At 48.0% G+C, this 19,355-nt stretch overlaps 1 protein-coding gene across 3 annotated transcripts; it reads right to left on the bottom strand.

Annotated features, from left to right (window-relative positions):
* Window positions 1–1,910: 1,910 nt before the first annotated feature.
* LOC134294808 (germ cell nuclear acidic protein-like) lies at window positions 1,911–18,148 on the bottom strand. Of its 3 annotated transcripts, XM_062966545.1 has the most exons (9): window positions 17,965–18,148; window positions 17,801–17,867; window positions 11,153–11,217; window positions 9,766–10,227; window positions 8,781–8,931; window positions 7,581–7,725; window positions 6,825–6,963; window positions 5,509–5,713; window positions 1,911–3,597 (listed from the first exon to the last, which is right to left on the bottom strand). In XM_062966545.1, the coding sequence occupies exons 1-9, from the start codon at window positions 18,026–18,028 to the stop codon at window positions 3,345–3,347; spliced, it is 1,551 nt and encodes a 516-aa protein (XP_062822615.1). In that variant the 5' UTR covers window positions 18,029–18,148; the 3' UTR covers window positions 1,911–3,344. The 3 variants fall into 3 exon arrangements, with proteins under 3 accessions (XP_062822615.1, XP_062822617.1, XP_062822616.1); XM_062966547.1 differs by lacking the exons at window positions 17,801–17,867; window positions 17,965–18,148 and adding an exon at window positions 17,662–17,762; XM_062966546.1 differs by lacking the exon at window positions 11,153–11,217 and having other exon boundaries at window positions 17,801–18,124.
* Between the last annotated feature and the right edge of the window lie 1,207 nt (window positions 18,149–19,355).

The raw sequence follows: 19,355 nt of genomic DNA, 5'->3' as shown, positions 1-19,355 counted from the left end.
GCCCTCGACATCACTGCCAGGGTGGTCTCCATCGCCGACATCCTCTCCTCCAGAAACACCATCCTTTGTGGGCCTGGGGAAGGTGAACCTTCCTCTCCTCCGGTGCTGTCTCCCCGCACCACTCCGCGCCTCTGGGTTACCCCATTTGGCTGGGCATAAGCGGTGGATGACGCCAGGGCCGCCAGCTGGTGGAACCCAGCGTCCGGCTCGGGAGTGGCCCTTTCCGACCTTCCTCCTCCTGCGCCCAAGAGCTCTTCATCCTCCACTTGCATGTTACACCTCACCGCTACAGCGGGATGGTGTCCGTTTTCTTGGCTTAGTGTCAGCTCACCACAGCCGCTCCTGAATGAACACACAAGACTCTCTGTGATATCACCAGAAACTTTTACTGTAGGAAACATGAACATCAGAAAAGCCAAGAATGGGATACTACGGCCAACCCTCCTTTATATACCCTCCCCCTCATTTGAACAGTCTCTTCCCGCTCAGTAAAACCCCGCGCAAATTCCCCGCCAAGTCCAGCAGCCGTTTCTTCTCCAAGTCCTGAGCCGCAGGTGTCTTATCAATGTCAGTGACCCTGAAACTCAGAGCCACATCCAGGCTCTAGTAGCAGGGTTCTGACACTTTATCATCACTTTACTCTTGTTTACCTGCCTGTGGTCGATTTATTAAAGACAGAGCTTGAAAGTAAAGCATTATAGGTAACAGTATTACTTCGAACATATTACTACAGGTGTTCTGGACTTCAACTCCCAGAAATCCCAGCCAATTTACCAGCTGTTAGGAACTGTGGGAGCTGAAGTCCAAAACACCTGTAGTAATATGTTCGAAGTAATACTGTGAACCAAGATAACATTACCTACAATAGCAAATAATAGTTTTTGTAGCCTGGTTCGTATTTCGAGGAGGCAGCCTGGAATTTAAATGCTGGGCTCGGTGCGCCTTTTGTGCTCCTTTGTTCTTAAGTGCCTCCCGACTGAATCTGAGGAGCGCAAACAGCTCACATTTTCCCAATGTCCCTGGACTGCAGTCCCCCAACAGCGATGGAGAATGCTGAAAGTTGCAGTGCAGAGGGCTGTATGATATTCATCCTTGTGCTATGAGACTTGTTCTGTAATGTGAGATACCTTTTTGGCTGGTATACACTTAATGCCACATGCTATGCTTTCTGCTTTTTTGTGAATAGTGCTTTAAGTTAGTCTTTGTTTATAGCTACAATAGCAAAGAGTTTTCTGCAGCTGAGCAATCAGGCTGGTGAAAAGAGGAATCAGTCAGTCTGTGCCCCGTTGCCAACTTCTCTATTGGCAGTAAAGGGAAGAGCTCTGCTTCCTCCACAGTCATGGTGGAAAGTGAAAAATCTTGCAAATAAGAAACTGGTGGATGTGTTTTCCTTTGGTCAGCCCACCTGGGGAAGAAGGGACTTCCCTTCATGCCAAGCAGGAGGGCAAAGGATAAAGAAACAGAGCAATTTTCTATCTCTGCCAGCTCACCTCACTTTACCCTGTCACAATTTTTATTAATAACTTTTACCCTTCAGTAGGATCCCTTCTTCTAAAAAACTAAGGACACGTCCACATTAGACCAAAATGCAGGTCCTATCTCGCTTTTAACGGAGGTGTCCAAAGGAAAGCCTGGGGTTGTGGAAGGGGGTGAGGACTGAAACCCAGGAGGAAGCGGGTTATTTTAACCCGCTTCCTCCTGGATTTTTGGGCCGTGTAAAAGGGCCCTAAAGAAGACAATTTTGTTCACAGATCTGTAACGTTGGTGGCCATAATAACAAGTCTATTTTAAGCAAATCCGTTTAACATGGATAGATCCCAAAGACAATTTCAACTGTAGTTTCAACTTTAGTGAAAATGCAAGGTCAAAGGCTTTTTCTAAGAAATATTTCAGAGGTAAAGCTGTGACACTTTTCATTTTTATAAAATAATCTTTATTAGAGATTTGTTAGTACATGTTGAAGAAGCAAGAAAGGGGAAGTTGGATAAGGGTAGGTGTTGGGTATGGCTGGGTTAGGGTTGGTGTATTGGGGATGGGGGGGTTTCAGGTAAATGGGGGAGGCTCATAGGGTAGGGAAGTTGAGGGATGGGGGTTAAAACATTGACTTCCAAGTCACTACCGAGGAGGTATTCTTGGAGTTCGGTGTCTTCCTTCGTTGTCCTCATTCGTTTCTTCAGTTTCTTTTTTTCATATTCTTTTCCCCTTATATCTGGGGGTGGTTCTTTTTCTTTTAAATCTTATTGTTCACTTCAAGTCTACTCTAGATTTTCCTATATCACTTATAGTTAATTATTTCTCCACCTGTTGCCAATTTGTCTTCTTCCTTGGCTTCCCCTGATCTTTAGCTGTTAGGTAGGTTAGTCTATCCATATTTTTTATTTCTAATACTTTAATTAACCACTCCATCCTGGAGGGTATATCTATTTGTCTCCAGCATCTGGCATATGTAATTCTTGCTGCTGTTGTGAGATATGTCATTATTTTTTCCTCGTTTGACCCCAGGGGAATTTTGGAGATGCCCAGTAAGTATGTTTCTGGCAGTTTAATAAATTTATTGTCTAAAATTGTCTGGATGCAGTCATGAATCATAGACCAATACTCTTTTGCTTTTTTGCACCTCCACCAAATATGGTAGTAGGTTCCTTCCTCTTCTCCACATTTCCAGCATTTTGTATTCATACTTTTATTTATAAATCCTATTTTTTGGGGTGTTATATGCCATCTGTGGAGCATTTTCATCCAATTTTCTTTTAATTCAAAAGCATATGTGAACTTCAGCTTTCTGCTCCAACATGCTTCCCATTCCTCCATTTGAATTGGTCTGCCAATATCTTTGGCCCATTTGACCATACAATTTTTAATTAACTCAGTTTCAGTGTCCCATTCTAATAATATTTTATAGATTTTTGCAATTATCTTTCCTTCTGTAAACAGTACTCTATCCCATAAGCTATTTTTCTCCATGAAACCCACTGTCTTGTCCTTTTTATAATATTCTTTAAGTTGACCGTATTGTAACCATATGTTTATGTGGTCTTCTTTTATTTCTTGTTGTGTTTTTAATATATACTCTAAACCCTGTTTCTTTATTACTTCTTCATAGTTAGGCCAATTGGTCCACCCTAGGAGCCTTCTTTGTGCTGCCTCCAGAGGGGAGATCCAGCTGTGACACTTTTCAGATTATGATGATAGTGGTGGAGTTCTTGCTTTGCACAATCCCTACTTTGGATTGACTCTTGGTTGAGTTTTACAGTCTTCTATATTCCTTGGCTTTGCATTTTATTGCGGCCGGCGTGCCGTCTTTCCTCGTGGGCTGGCACAGCGTCCGTCTGTCCTTCCCTCCATCAAAAGTTGAGCGCACGCTCCCGGGAGGAGGCAAAGTCCGCACTGAGCTTCTTCATGACGTCCGCGTGGCTGAGTCCCTGCTGTGAGCGCTTTGCCGAGCCGTAGTTCTCCTTCACGAACTTTGCAAACGGAGTCAGCGCCCTTGCGGCCGGCGTGCCGTCTTTCCTCGTGGGCTGGCACAGCGCGAGCGGGCCCCGGCACAGGGCGCAGACAAAGCGCTGCGTGTCCAAGGACTTGGAATGGCGGCCGATCCTGAAAGCCAAGCACAAGAGAGAGGCCGTGGTGTCACAGAGGAGGAGGAGGAGGAGGAAGAAGGGCGGCTCGCCTGCGTCTCCCTCCTCAGAGGGGCAACAAGGAGGAGCCAGACCCCCGGCGCCCCCAAGGCCAAACCGGGTGGGCAATGGCCTTCAGACAGGCATGGGAAGGAGCACCAAGAGTGGAAGGAGTTTCAGGAGTCAAGGGTCAGGCCTGGGAGAGAGAGGAATCCTTTGTCCTGGTGATCAATGACATCTCTGTTGCACTTTATTCCACCCCTTCAGTTAGAAATAGTTCCTATGTTTACCTCATCCCAATCCCCTTACCAATAATAATAGTCCCGGGTTACTCACTTCTTTCTCTAGTTTACATTCTTCACTATATGCACTTTCTTCGGCCAAAGTCATTTTTTATGAATCTTTTCAGGTTTTTTATTAAACCAGGTTTTATCTTAATGTGATTTTATTATGTTTATTGATCTGTTTTTATATTGATGTGTTTTTATTACTATGTCTGTAACCACTTGGGCTTGGCTCCATGTAAGCTACCCTGAGTCCCTTCGGGGAGATGGAGGCGGGATATTAAAAAAAGTTGTTGTTGTTATATTATTATTGACACAACAACATAGTCTTGTTTGCATGACACAGCAAACAAGATAGATATGCCAGGGACTCCTCAGGGATCTTTCCCAAGGATTTTTGAGAAAACCTTCTCACAACCAGTAACAGGCAAAGCAAAGCAAACCCATATTAAAACAGACTCAAAACTGACCCAAGGCACCAGATCCCACCTGATCTTGCAGGTTAAGCAGGACCAACAATGGGGGACTGCTACTGAATCCCAGGTGCTGTAGGCTCTGTCTCAGAGGAAGGCACTGAGTGAGGGTTCCTTGTCTAAGAAAACCCAACAGAGTTCATGGGGTTCCCAAAAGTCAGCAGGAGACTTGAAGGCATATGTATGCGTACAATCTGATCTTGGTCCCTTTTGTCCAAATACTGCAGGCTGGAACCTGCAAAGCATTGGGAAAAGGTGGGCCTTTTGGACTCCTTGGGGGATTCTGGGAGCGGCACTCCAAAAGAAAAACCTCCTCCAAACGCAGGCCAACCCCCAACGCACCCCAGGTGGGCTGTTTCCTATTTCAGAGGAAAGAACTGGCAAAACCATCTCAGAGAGTTCCTTGCCTAAGAAAGCCCTACGGACTCCATGGGACCACAGCAGGTGACTCGGAGGCTGCTTTTCAGAGGCCAGAGCCAAGAACCAAGGTCAGCGGCCAGTGACGGCTCTTCTGTGTGGCCCACACCCTCCTCCTCCTCCTCCTCCTCCTCCTCAGTGTCAGGAGCTACGAATGGATGGGAAGAGGTTCGCAAGGAGGCCTAGTCCTAAATGCAGTTGCCCATGCTGTTCAGCTGGGACCAGAGGGACCCCTATTAAGTCAAGGCTGGGCTACATTCTCCTGTTGTGTGGGGCTCGGTGGGACAAACCATTGGATTTGGGTCTTGGCTCCAGAGAAGGGAGAAGCTATTGCGCTGACGAAATGCATTCACTCCACAGATCAGTACAAGACGATTGGGGATGCGCCGCTCTCTGGGTGTGCCTGCACTACACACTTAAGTAAGTTTCATACACACTTAAAAGGAAAACAGAAGTTAGGGTGCAGGAAAATTTGGGGGAGGGGGAGGTTGGAGCAAAAAGCACTGCAAGAGAGAGCTGTTTTCCCTCCCGGCTTCCCTTTCTGCCCCTCTCTGAATGTTGCAACCCTTCCTGGTGCAAATGCCCAGGGTTGACGCGGCTGGATGGGATCTCGGCCACTGACGAAAAAGAGGGAGGGAGGGAGGGAGGGAGGGAATGGGGTCCCCGCGCAGACCCCCACCCCAGGCCAAAGGAGACTCTCCCTCTCCCTCCACTTACGTGTTCCCACATCGAGAGCATTCGTAAGTGAACTTGTAGTTGATCTCGTAGTTGTGGCACCGCTCCACCACAGGGAGCTCCGGGTGGACCGTGGCCGCCTTCTTGGCATACAGGCTCCAGAACCGGCCGTGCCCGTCCCGAACGCCGTGGAGGAGCCACGTGGCTGCGTGGCAGAGTTCGTGGATCAACGTGTCCCTCAGGCGGTCTAATCCAGAGAAAAGCAGGAGAGACATCAGGAGCCCCGGAACTTGAAGAAAGGCCACCCGGCTGGTCTCCCGGGGCAAGGTGGCCCTTCTGCTGCAGGGTGTCACCCACCGTTTTCTCTCGAGGCCAATTCAAGGGCCATTAATACTCTGGAGGGGAGTGCTGGGGTCCCAAATGGCACTTATGGGTCAGAGTGGGGCAAAATGAAAATGAATTTCAACACGGGAAAAAGTAAGCTCCTGTTGTTGGAGCAAAATGAGACCTAAAGGTTCAGCTGTTTAGAGATTTGCTTTAGTGAGCCTGATCAACTCGATTCTGACAATAACTCCCCATGGTCTGCACTCTTGCTGAGCTCTGCCATTTGTGTTGCGTTAGAGATGCTGCGACTGCAATATTATGGCCCAGGACCAACAATTACAAGTTATGGTTACACAGAGTGCCAAGCCCTGAGAACATCCAACAAACAAGGTCTGACACAGACCTCAGGCAAGGATAATAAATAATAATAATAATAAACTTTATTTTTATATCCCGCCCCATCTCCCCGAAGGGACTCGGGGCGGCTCACAACAGGGACAAGCCCGAACAACAACAACATATTTAACATAAACTTAAAACATTCCAACAATACACAAAATAAAATGGACAAATACATTAAAATCCAAGCAGATAAAATCAGAGTAATTAAAAGCATGACCACGCATGCCCTGGAAATTGGCTCCAGGCCTTGGAGTGCTGAAGGGCTGTGGAACACTAATGCTGGGACAGACATGAGCGATTTCAACTAGGGCTGTGAGAAGACCGAGAAGAGATGTGGACAGGTATACTTAAACACCCAAAGATGGAGCAAGCCTGTTCTCTGCTGCTCCACAGACTAGAACGAGAGACAATGGACTCACGTTATAAGAAAGGATTCCACCCAAATGCCAGGAAGGATCTTCCTGACTGGAACGGGCTGGGCTGGAAGCCTTGGTGCCCCTCCTTCCCTCTGCGATCCTCTCATCATGCCAGGGATGGGGCCGCTCTGTCCTTACTGCTCCGGCTTCCTCCGCTCGTGCTGACAGCGGGGCCTCGAGTGCACTTTGGGATCGGCACTTCCTCCCACTAATTACCTGCAGAGTCACAGACTTTCTCGGAGAGCATGATCCGCGCATAGCGCTGCTCTGGGGGGCCCTTCCGCCGGCCCGTCACGCAGCACCCGGCCGTTTTCCGCATCTTCTTGTTCCAGAGGATCTCCATACTCTCTGGCAACTGAGAGAAAAGGCAGAGTTGTGAAACTGGTATCTCAGCTCAATTCCAGCTCAAACAGCCGCTTTGAGTCCCCTTCGGAGGAGATAAATTGGGGCATAAATAAATATAATAATGAAAGGATCCCAGCACAGCCCTTCACTCCAGTTCCGCAGCCGCAGGACAGAAGGGAGAGGCAACCGAGGAACCCGGTCCAGGCAAGCGGAGGACTTTCCAGCTAGTTCTGCTCATGGTTCAGTCAATTGGACGCTGGGCAGAGAACAAGCTTCTCCCAAAAAGACGGCAGCACGCAACTCTGGCTGCAGGACAGGCGCCGTCTGCTTGGAGTCAGGCCCCCCCAAGCCCACTCAACTGTGGCAAATTCCCCAGAGACCCACCCTCAATTCCACATGGAGAGGGCCACGCACTGCATGGCGGGGCCTGTGTGTGGCATTTCCCAGGCCCACCGGGCAGCATGGGCCCTTCGAGAAAGGCATCCTCCTCCTTCCCTGAGATTTGTCTCTGTGAGCCATTGGGCCAGGGAAGGGCTGAGGGCAAACTAGAACGGGGCTGGCTGGGAAGCCCTTGGGCCGCCCGGGAGCAGAAGCCACAGAAGCCACCACTTGGGCCGCTCAGGCTACCTTTTGCTCAAAGACGGAGGTGTTGTATAAGGCATAGAGGCTTCGCGCCAGCTCCTCCTTCAGACTCCGGAACCGCTTGCAGTGCTGGGTCTCTGGGTCAGACAGCTCCTGCAAGAAGCAGCCTTGCACCCGGCAGGAGCCCCCCCTGCAAGAGAAAGGCCCAAAGGATGACTGTGTGTGTGAGTGCATGCAAGGGGGGAGGGGGCTGCCACGCTGGCATTTCAGGAGGGAGACGCCTTGTGGGCCCCAGGCACAGCCCCCTCCCCTCCAGAGCCCCCACCTGCAGGGCCCTCTCCGGGTATCCCTCGGGTGCCGGTAGAAAAAGGAATGCGCCTTCTAAGCCAAACAGCCCCAAACCCGGCCACCTTTCCTCTTGGAGGCTTTCCCTGAGGTGCTCCTCCACTCAAGGTGCCACGGGAATTTGCCCCACGGCTGCACAGTGTGGTGCCTGCTCTGCCGACCCTGCTTCCCGTTCTCCTGATTTGGTTGCCCAACACGGAGGTTGCCGTCTTCAACCAAGCACGGGCCCGGCATGCTCATCCAACGGCCCGCCCTACAAGCCCCCAGCCCCTGGCTCTGATTCCACCTGGGCGGCCTTGGGACCGGCCCACTCTGGTTCTCAGGAGCCATTTCCACCTCCATTCATCCACTCAGGCGAGGCAGGTCTCTCTGGGGGTCTTTGCGACCCCTCTTTGGTCTCAATGTAACTTTGTGCCACCAGCACCTCACAGACTCTTTATGAGAAAGTTTAAAAGCCTCAGCCCCACCCAGAGACCGCCTCCCCCCGGCCCCTCCTTGGTCCCTCTTGGGCCAGAACGGCTCAAAGGCCCTTCAGAAGAGAGGCCACTGCCTCTCCCCCTTTGCACCCCCCAGAAGCAATCAGGGGGACCCCTTCCTGCCCATGAACCAGAGGAGAAGCCTGGGCGAGGCAGGGACGGAGGGAGGGAGGGGTCTCGCTTGGAGAAATGGCTCTTGGTGATCAAGGCCAGGCTCAGGCAGGAGGCAATGGTTGCGAACCTCTGCTCAAAATCAACCAAGTGACCTTGGGCTGAGAGTCCTCCCTGCGCTTCTGGGCTGTTGCTGAGGCAGGTGGGAGAGGGAAAGCCACGCACCCAGCCCCCTCCTTGCAGAAAGGCCAGCTGGGGAGCCCCCAAAACGCCGCTCCTCTGGGTGGGAGGGGACGGAGGCAGGAAGGCTCACCTGGCGGGTGGCGTCCTGTGCCGCTGGGTGATGTTGGCAAGCACCCTGCCCTGGGGGGGCCCGGCCGGCGGCGTCGATGGGCAGGGCCCAAGAGGCCGGGGCTGCTCCCTCTTCACGGATGGGCAGGGGTGTGCGGGGGAAGGCCTCTCTCCTGCCGGGAACAAACCCAGGCAAGCGCTCAGCTGAGGCGAACCAAGCTCCGCGTCAGACCAGAAACGCCTGGTTAATGAAGCCTACCTGCATTTGCCACGGAGAAAGTACCCCCCGCCCAGCTCCTGCCTCCCCCCCCCTCCCAACACTGGCTAACTTTATTCGCCTTCTATGGCTGCTATGGTTTATTTTACATGACAACTGATATTAGGCACTTTTTATACATCTTAATCGTCTAATTGTCTGGGGTACATGCTTTAGTGTAGCTTATGTTATTAACATAATTATGTTTTATTTAAATCTTTGTACTTGTTTTTATTATCCTACTTCAAATTTTTATTTTCTCACTAGTTTCTGATGTTATTATGTTGATTTCTGTGAAACTTCGGCATTGATTGTTTGCCTTTTTTTGTATGTAAACTGCCCTGAGTGCCCCCAGGGAGAGAGGGAGGGCAGTTCATAAGTAAAGCTGTTGTCATTCTTAATGCAAAGGCTTCCAAAATCCCCCTCCCCGGGGCACTCCCTCCTGTCCCCAAGGCAAACTGAGGGGCCTCACCTGCCTCTTCCCAACGTAGGAGCAGCTCGTCCATTCAAAACTGCCAGAACAACAACAATAATGATAATGTTTCTGGACCAAGGGCTCTCTTGCCCCCTTTCACCAGGGGAATGGATCTCCAGCCAATGTGGCTGAAGGGCTTGAGAAGAAGAGGGAGCACAGCAGGCCCTGTTCCGTGGCACCATGGATCAGGAGCAGCACACGCACAGAGGCATGCCCTCCTTCCTTCCCTCCCTCCGGGCCCAGAGCATGAGTGGTGGGCGGGGGCCTCTCACTCACCAGAGGTGCCCGGGGTGCGGAGGCCACTCTTTTCGGAAGAGAGGAGCATCCTTTGCTTGATGCGTGTGGCCAGGCTGCCGATCTCTTCGTCGGAGCTCCCGGATCCCGACCTGGCGCTCATCGCCGTCCGCCAGCTGTGGGCTGCTGCGCCCGGTGCCCCGCTTGCGTTCCCTCTCCCGGAGCCCCCTTTGTCCTCCTCCTCCTCCTCATTCGAGGAAGAGTCGGGACTCTGCCTGTGAGGGACACGATCCTCCAACGAGGAGGCAGACGGGCCTTTCCTCCAACCGCCCTGCTGGAGGCCCGACCGCTGGGGCTGGCAGGGGTTCCTCGGCGTGAAGTCGACAAAGACCTGGTCGTCATCGCTGTCGCTGAAGGTGAGCGGAGGCGGGAGCGACACGGAGCGAGGGGCCCTCTTCTTCCAGGGCATTCCCGGCGTGCCTGCTGCAGAGAGAGGCCTTGGTCCTGCAGGGCGAGAGGAGGGGAGGGTTCAAGCGGACAGTTCCTGGAGGCAAAACCGGGTGACGAGCAGCCTTTAGAGAAAGGCGGGGCCTCAGGACCAGGCCAACACTCTGCACACGTCGCATGGCAACCAGGACCAAGAATGAGGCCCAATCTAGGAGGGCCCACATGGTGATCAAGGATTTATTGACAGCATTTCTGTATAGTTTCTCACAAAAGCCACAGAAAACAACTAAACGTATTCAAAGATAAAACTATAGTAAAATGCACTGTAAAAACTCCTAAAACGAGTCCTGAATCCAGTCTTGAAATAGTTAAAACACTTGTTTCAAGCCCTGAATGCCTTGTGCCAAAGATGCAGAAGAGACAGGCCTGGCCGGCCTTCCCTGGGGCGCGACAGAGAACCCACCAGCCTTGCTTCAGGCAGCAGGGCCTCTGGCAGAGGGAACCAACAACTGAATGGAAAACTGCTGCTGAATTTCTCCTGTTGTGGTCTAGACAGTGTCTTAACCTTCTGCATCTGCGCATGGTTTGGTAGCTGCACAGTGGCAGACAGGAAGGGGCTCCAAAGGGTCACCCTTTCTGCACAGAGAATCATGAGATTCTCTTTCTCTCTCTTTCTCCCTCTTCGGAAGAACTTAATAAGTCCTGCAGCCTTAAGAAAGCTCAGAACACTCTTGGGATCCATCTCAACCCGAATATTCTTTCTTTGAATTATTGCCATCAGGCAAACAGTACAGGGCGACAAAGACAAGGACAAACAGGCTGAGAGATAGCTTTTACCCTAGAGCTGTGTCTGCGTTGAAATCTGTGGTTTCGGACTGATGTGGCACTGGGGGCTGTAAGGTGGTGGTGGGAGTGCAGAGGGATTTACATTTACTTTCATTGTACAATGACAATAAAGTTATTCTATTCTCTTCTCACTTGCCTCTTTGGGCGGATCCGTACTTGTCAGCAAGGTAACTGAGGAAATCCTCCTTGGGCTCCTTCACTCTGGGAGAGAAGACACAAAACCAGGAGGTAAGAGGTCGACAGAGAGCAAGCGGCCACGTTAGCCACTTTGACTCTCTATAGAAGGGAAAAGGCGGGTTAGACATAAGGTAAATAAACAGATAAGCAGGGATGCCCAAGGGAACACCCTGCAGCCAAGAACCATCTTTTGGGGCTCACCTGCAGGTTGGAGGCAAAGGCCCAAGTGCTATGGACTGGTTCCCCAAGCCCACCCCACCTCCGCAGCCCAAGCCCCTGCCCCTCCCTCCCTCATCCCTTCTCTTCCCAGTAGAACAAGAGAAATGGGAGAAAGGGGTGAGAACCACAGGCTCATGGCGCTGTAAGAGACTACAGGAGCCATCCAGTCCAGCCCCATTCTGCCATGCAGGAACGCAGGCTCAAAGCACTCCTGACAGATGGCCATCCAGCCTCTCCAGAGAAGAAGACTCCATCACACGCCCAGGCAGCATCTTCTACTACTCTAAGGAAGTCCTTCCTAAGGTTAAGGTGGGATCTCTTTTCCTGCCGTTTGAGCCCACTGCTTCGAATCCTAGTTTCCAGGGCAGCAGGAGACAAGCCTGCTCCCTCTTCCTTGCGGCACCCTTTCACATATTTATACATGAAATGCAGAGATACAAAATGGGTGACACTTGACTTGACAACAGTCCATGTGAGAATGAGTCTTCATGGGCAACAAGTTGGGCACGAGCCAAGAGTGTGATGCAGCAGCTAAAAACGCCAGTGGGATTCTGGGCTGCACCAAAAGGGGTCTAGTGTCCAGATTGAGGGAAGAGCCAACCTTAAGACATGGGGACACAAAGTGGAGTCCACGACATGCAAGTGTGAGGAAGAGCAAACCACAGATCATTTACTACAATGCAGCCTGAGCCCTGCCACACGCACAAGAGAGGACGTTCTCGCAGCGACACCAGAGGCACTCAAAGTGGCCAGCTTCTGGTCAAAGGACATTTAGCATCATACCAAGTTTTTAACAACAGCAGCAAGTAATTCCATTGCTGAACAGCTTTAAGTACCTCCTAATAATGTTCAATGGGATCCATTGAGTCCTATTTATTTAATTTATGTACAGTAGAGTCTCGCTTATCTAACGTTCTGTATTATCCAATGGTCTACCTTTTAGTAGTCAATGTTTTTGTAGTAAATGTTGCAATATTTTGGTGCTGAATATGTAAATACAGTAATTACTGCATAACATGACCATGTATTGAACTGCTTTTTCTGTTGATTTGTTGTATAACATGATGTTTTGGTGCTTTATTTGTAAAATCATAACACAATTTTATGTTTAATAGGCTTTTCCTTAATCCCTCATTATCCAACATTTTTGCTTATCCAACGTTCTGCCAGCCCATTTACGTTGGATAAGTGAGACTTGACTGTATTTAAAACATTTATATTCCGCCCATCTCAACCCGAAGGGGACTTAGGGCAGAGCACAACAAATATACGGCAAACACTCCATGCCGGGACACAAAATAACTATAAATATACACAAACCTTAAAATCAGTTATATCTACTTTAAAATCAGCTGTTTAACCCAACTCAGGACACCATGCTGGCTTGGTCAGCGGAAGAGGTTTTTGATTATTGCCTCATGGCCCTGCCCCAAAGGCTTGGTCCCACCGCCAGATCTTTTCCATTTTTCTAAAGGACAGGAGGGAGGGGGCTGACCTAATCTCCCCAGGGAGGGAGTTCCATAGCAGGGGGGGGGGGGGGGACAAGGACCACGGAAAAGGAAGGCCCATCTCTCGTTCCCGCCAAACGCGCCTGTGACAGTGACGGAACCGAGAGCAGGGCCTCCCCTGAAAATCTTAGTCTCCGCGGTGGTTCGTAAAGGGATATCCGTTCTGATTAAGGAAAAACTGGTCCTTGTTTCCAGGGCAGCAGAAAGGAAGCCTCTCCCTCTCTTCCTTAGGACACCCTTTCCTATATTTATCCATGGCTCCTCTCATGTCTCCTCTCCACCTGCAGGCCTATCTCTTTAAGATGCTCCTCAGAGGGATTCTTCAGTCTCTGGACCTTTGATCCTTTGAGACGCCCTCTTCCTCTGGACACCTTCCCATTTTGTTCATTACTATATTGATGGGTTGCGGTGAGTTTTCCGGGCTGCCTGACTGTGTTCCAGAATCATTCTCTCCTGACATTTCACCCGCATCTATGGCAGGTGTAAGGTACCGATGTGGCAGAGGATGGAATCCCTCTGAATCCCACCGCTGCCACCAATTTGTACAGATGCTGAGGTGACAGGGAATGGAATCCCTTTTGAATCCCTCCGCTTGCCACCAATATGTACAGAGGTGAGGTGTCTGACAGGAATGTGTGACAGAGATGGAATCCCTCTGATCCTACACACACACACAGATACCACCAATTAATAAAGATGTTTTATGAGAGATGATGTTAATTAATTATTTGTTTGACTATCTTCTTCGCTGCCACCAATAGAGGAGACGTCAGGCAGATGGTACTGGTTCTTATAAGCTTTCTCTATTTGTTCCACTTCAGGTGTTGATGTTACTTAACTTAATATGAGAGTATGACAGAGGCTTGATTTGAATAAAATCAAAACAAGTTTATTGCAGGTACAGAGCTTGATGGTTTCAGATAACTTGGTAAAGGCACTTCGCTTAATGGTTACAACGGTTATGAGGTGGTTAAACTTTCAAAAATACTTCTTTCTTTAAGTTACATTAAACCCTGATCCTGCTGGATCCCCTGGGATTAATGTTCCCTAATCCACAGACTCTACAGATGACCCTAGACAAATCACCTAACTTGCCTAGTCTGGTCTAACCTAAATCTGACTCAAATCTTTCTATTTAAGCCAGTCTGATTCTCCACAGAAGAATCAGATCCACCACTGTGACTGGAAAATCACAGACTCCTAAAATAAATCCTTTTATTTTAGGCCTGACTCAAATTCTTCTGAGTCACCCTGATTCTCTACCTGAGAATCAGTTCCTTCACTGTGGATGGAAATCACAGACTGCTGGGTTTTAAAACATTCCCCTTTTCCTTTCCAAGCGGCGGTTGGCTCCGCCCCTGTTGCTATGGTAACCTGTTCTAGCATTCCAAGATGGCTACCTTCCCCCATACATATGGTCAACTGAAATACTCACCATTTTAAACTTAGCCAAACCTGACTGTTTAAACAAATCAAATAAACATTTCATCTATATACAGAATATAATTATACACTTCTTCACAGCAGGGATCCTCAGAGGTCGTGAGGTATACTAGAAACTAGTCAAGTGGGGTATATATATATACACAGTAGAGTCTCACTTATCCAACATAAACGGGCCGGCAGAACGTTGGATAAGCAAATTTGTTGGATAATATGGAGGGATCAGGGAAAAGCCTATTAAACATCAAATTAGGTTACGATTTTACAAACTAACTACCAAAACATCATGCTATACAACAAATAGTTCAATATGCAGTAATGCTATGTAGTAATTACTGTATTTACGAATTTAGCACCAAAATATCACGATGTATTGAAAACATTGACTACAAAAATGTATTGGATAATCCAGAACGCTGGATAAGTGAATGTTGGATAAGTGCGACTCTACTATATATACAGTAGTCTCACATCCAAGCTAAACGGGCCGGCAGAAGCTTGGATAAGCGAGTATCTTGGATAATAAGGAGGGATTAAGGAAAAGCCTATTAAACATCAAATTAGGTTATGATTTTACAAATTAAGCACCAAAACATCATGTTAGACAACAAATTTGACAGAAAAAGTAGTTTAATACGCAGTAATGTTATGTAGTAATTACTGTATTTACGAATTTAGCACCAAAATATCATGATATATTGAAAACATTGACTACAAAAATGACTTGGATAATCCAGAAGCTTGGATAAGCGAGGCTTGGATAAGTGAGACTCTACTATATATATATACTAGCTGTGCCCGGCCACACGTTGCTGTGGCGAAGTCTGGTGGTATGGGAAATAAAGTATTGAGGAATTGGTGGTAGTTAAGGTAAAGGGTAAACGTTTTCCTCTTGACATTAAGCCCAGTCATGTATGATTCTGGGGGTTGGTGCTCATCTCCATTTCTAAGCTGAAGAGCTGTCGTTGTCCGTAGACTCCTCCAAGGTCATGTGGGATGACTGCATGGAGCGGCGTTACCTTCCCACCGGAGCAGTACCTATTGATGCACTCACATTTACATGTTTTTGAACTTCTGGGTTGGCAGAAGCTGGGGCTAACAGTGGGGGCTCTGTCAGTTCCCCCAATTCAAACCTGCGGCCTTTCGGTCCAGAAGTTCAGCAGCTCAGCGCTTTAACATGCTGTGCCATCAGGGGATATTATTTCCTAAAGGTTGTGAATATGCAATATTTCTGATTGTTTTTTTTTTTTGTCTGTTGGAGGCAAGTATGCATGCTGCAATTAGGAAAAATGATTAGGATGTAATGGCCTTGCAGATTTAAAGCCTAGCTGTTTCCTCCCTGAGTGATTTGTTTGTTGGGAGGTGTTAGCTGGCCCTGATTGTTTCCTGTCTGGAATTACCTTGTTTTCAGAGTGGTGTTGTTTGCGATATTTATATGCTTCTACTGTCTGTGGCCCTGAGAGAACAGAGGATTGGCCAGACTTTGATGATGGGAATCCTTTGTTGGGAGGTGTTAGCTGGCCCTGATTGTTTTCTGTGTGGAATTCCCCTATTTTCAGAGTGTTGTTCTTTATTTAGTGTTCTGATTTTAGAGATTGTATTCTGTTTTATTATACCACATTAATTTTTTTATATTCTGATTTTAGTGTTTTTGAATACTTGGAGCCAGATTGTATTCATTTTCACGGTTGACCGCAACACAATAATAATAATAATAATAATAATAATAATAATAATAATAATAATAATAGCAAGGATAGTAATGATAGTAATAATAATGACTTTGGTAATACATAGTGCTTCACTGCCTTCTCAGCTTCCTTTCTGGAAGAATCCTTTCTTGGGAGGTGTTAGCTGGCCCTGATTGTTTCCTTTGTGGAATTTCCAATTTCCTTGCTTTATTTACTTTCTTTATTTCTTTATTACTGTCCTGTTTTTAGAGATTATATTGTTCTGCATTATTCTATCCTAGAAATTATTTCATATCAAAGTAGAATCTCACTTATCCAACATTCGCTTATACAATGTTCTGGATTATCCAACACAGTCTGCCTTTTCATAATCAATGTTTTTGTAGTCAGTGTTTCAAATTCATTGTGATATTTTACTGGTAAATTTGTAAATACAGTACAGTAGAGTCTCACTTATCCAACATAAGTGGGCTGGCAAAATGTTGGATAACCGAATATGTTGGATAATAAGGAGGCGTTAAGGAAAAGCCTATTAAATATCAAATTAGGTTATGATTTTACAAATGAAACACCAAAACATCATGTTAGACAACAAATTTGACAGAAAAAGTAGTTCAATACGCAGTAATGCTATGTAGTAATTACTGTATTTATGAATTTAGCACCAAAATATCACGATATATTGAAAGCATTGACTACAAAAATGCGTTGGATAATCCAGAACGTTGGATAAGCGAGTGTTGGATAAGTGAGACTCTACTGTAAATACTACATAGCATTACTGTGCATGGAACTGCTTTTTCTGTCAAATTTGTTGTATAATATGATGTTTTGGTGCTTAATTTGTATAACGATTACCTAATTTGATGTTTAATCAGCTTTTCCTGAATCCCTTCTTATTATCCAATATATTTACTTATCCTGCTGGCCTGTTTATGTTGGATAAGTGAGAGTCTACTGTATATTTCTAATCTTATATTATCTGCTCAGAACTGGATTATATGAGGCCCTTTCTTCACAGTTGTATAAAATGCACACTGAAGTGGATTATATGGCAGTGTGGAGTCAAGATAATCCAGTGCAAAGCAGATAATATAAGATTATAAATGGGTTATATAGCTGTGTGGAAGGACCTTGAGTCTACACTGCCATATAATCCAGTGCAAATTAGATAATCTGTGGAAGAAGCCTAAGTGAGGCCTAAATTTGCCTGTCCCCTAACTGAAACCTGGCTGTCCCTTGGTTGCTAGGCAACGAAGTGGGCAGAGATTAGCCCTCTAAACTGGCAGCAATTGGATAAAAACAATTATTGCTCTCCCTCTAATTAGGACTTTATTTTTCTTTTCTTTTTGTTGTATCAACCTAGAGGCGTGGATGATGGGTTGTGTTGTCAAATTTCGGGGTTGTGGGGCCTGTAGTTTTGTTGTTTTGTCCACTGCCCTGATGCCATCACTCTTTTATATATATAGATATATATATATGTGTGTGTGTGTGTGTGTGTGTGTGTGTGTGTGTGTATATATATATATCCCTGTGGAATGATGCCCAGGGTGGGAGAAACCCAGCCTGCGGCAAGTGGAAATGTTGCCATGAGCAAGCTTGAATACCATTGAATGGCCTTTTAGCTCCAAGGTCTGGCTGCTTCCTGCCTGGGGGGGGGGTGCTTGGTTGGGAGGTGTTAGCCGGCCCTGGCCTTCTCCGTTCGGAGGGGAGCCCTCCCAATCCCCTCCGAGGCCCCAGACCCACCTCCGGGCGCTGCTGGGGGTTTTGCTTCCGCTGCGGGGCGCCCTCGCGTTCTTGATCCGGGTCAGGACTGAGGGAGAGAGAGAGGGAGAGAGCGGCGCTCACCGGGGAAGGAGGGGGAGGGAGGGATAAGGAAGGAAGGCGCCTCTCTCCCTCCGGCCACTCACACAGCTCGAAGGCCTGGTCTTCCTCGTCGCTGGCCCAGCCAGGGAACGGGGCCTTCTCCGCCATGACCGGGAGAGAGAGAGAGAGGCGAGGACAGCGGACGGCAACTGCCCTGAATTTAAAATTCCCGCGTGCCCGGGCGGGCGGCACACGCGCAGGGAAGAAAAGTGGAGCAGGCTCCGCCCCCTGCCTGGAAGGCGAATCGGAGGCGGAGCAGGGGGAATTGTGGGAGTTTATTATGCCCACACACTAATATTAAATTGGGTTTTTTAAAAGAAAATAATATTTTGTTTTAATGCTTATGAGGTTATTCGATGCCTTGAATCCTGATGGGGAGAAAGGCCACGTGCAGGGAGGCGGGCCGGGCGGGAAACAATGAACCGGGGATGGTTTTTCAGTGCATTTTTTTTTCGTGTCAGTCAGGAGCAACCCGAGTTGCTTCTGGAGTGAGAGAATTGGCCGTCTGCAAGGACGTTGCCCAGGGGACAATGCCCGGATGTTTTACCATCCTTGTGCGAGGCCTCTCTCATGTCCCCGCATGGAGCTGGAGCTGACAGAGGGAGCTCATCCGCGCTCTCCCCGGGTGGAACTCGAACCTGGTAGCCTTCAGGTCAGCAACCCAACCTTCAAGACACGAAGCTTTTATCCCCTAGGCCACCGGAGGCTCCGGATTAAAGTGATTCATGGAGGATAGAATGGCTGGTGAGGTCCCCTGGGGTGCTCAAGCCAGCCAGATATTGTCTTGCAGAAGTGGGAATATACATCTGTGTCTGGCAGACACGCTACAATCCGGCTTTCTAAAGGCTGAATATTGAAACAAACGGGTGAGGCTTTTGACAGTAGGATCAGCCAGGCGTGTGGACAAAGGAGCGAGACAGTTTGGGTAATCTCCGCTTTCCGAGGGCGGAGGGTTTTACCCCAGTGGAATGTGGTTATCTTGCCCACAGGTGCCCTACCTTGAGTGGTCATATCCGAAGCCCAATAATAATAATAATAATAAAAAAAACCTTTATTTATACCCCGCCACCATCTCCCCGTGGGGACTCGGGGCGGCTCACAACGTTACAAAAGTAACAGCGCGAATACATTAAACAATATACACAGTTTAAAACACAAGAAGATGATAAAACAGAAGTTAAAACAAAGGTTTATACAACAGTAATAATATCAAACAACCACCAATGCAAATCCGTCAACTTTAAAGGTGGGGGGGGGGGGACTATAGCAGCAATATAAGATAAAATCATTAGATTAAAATACTCCGATGAAAGGAACCTAATAACATTCAGAATAGAATTATAATGAGGTTGGTCATCCAATAGCTGTCTCTCCAAAGGCCAGCCCAAACATCCAGGTTTTCAATTGTTTCTTAAAGGATGGTAGGGAAGGCGCC

Source organism: Anolis carolinensis, unplaced genomic scaffold, assembly GCF_035594765.1.
Source record: "Anolis carolinensis isolate JA03-04 unplaced genomic scaffold, rAnoCar3.1.pri scaffold_23, whole genome shotgun sequence".
Classification (NCBI taxonomy): domain Eukaryota; kingdom Metazoa; phylum Chordata; class Lepidosauria; order Squamata; family Dactyloidae; genus Anolis; species Anolis carolinensis.
The sequence above is the reverse complement of the archived record's forward strand: the minus strand, read 5'-3'. Positions and strand labels throughout refer to the sequence as shown.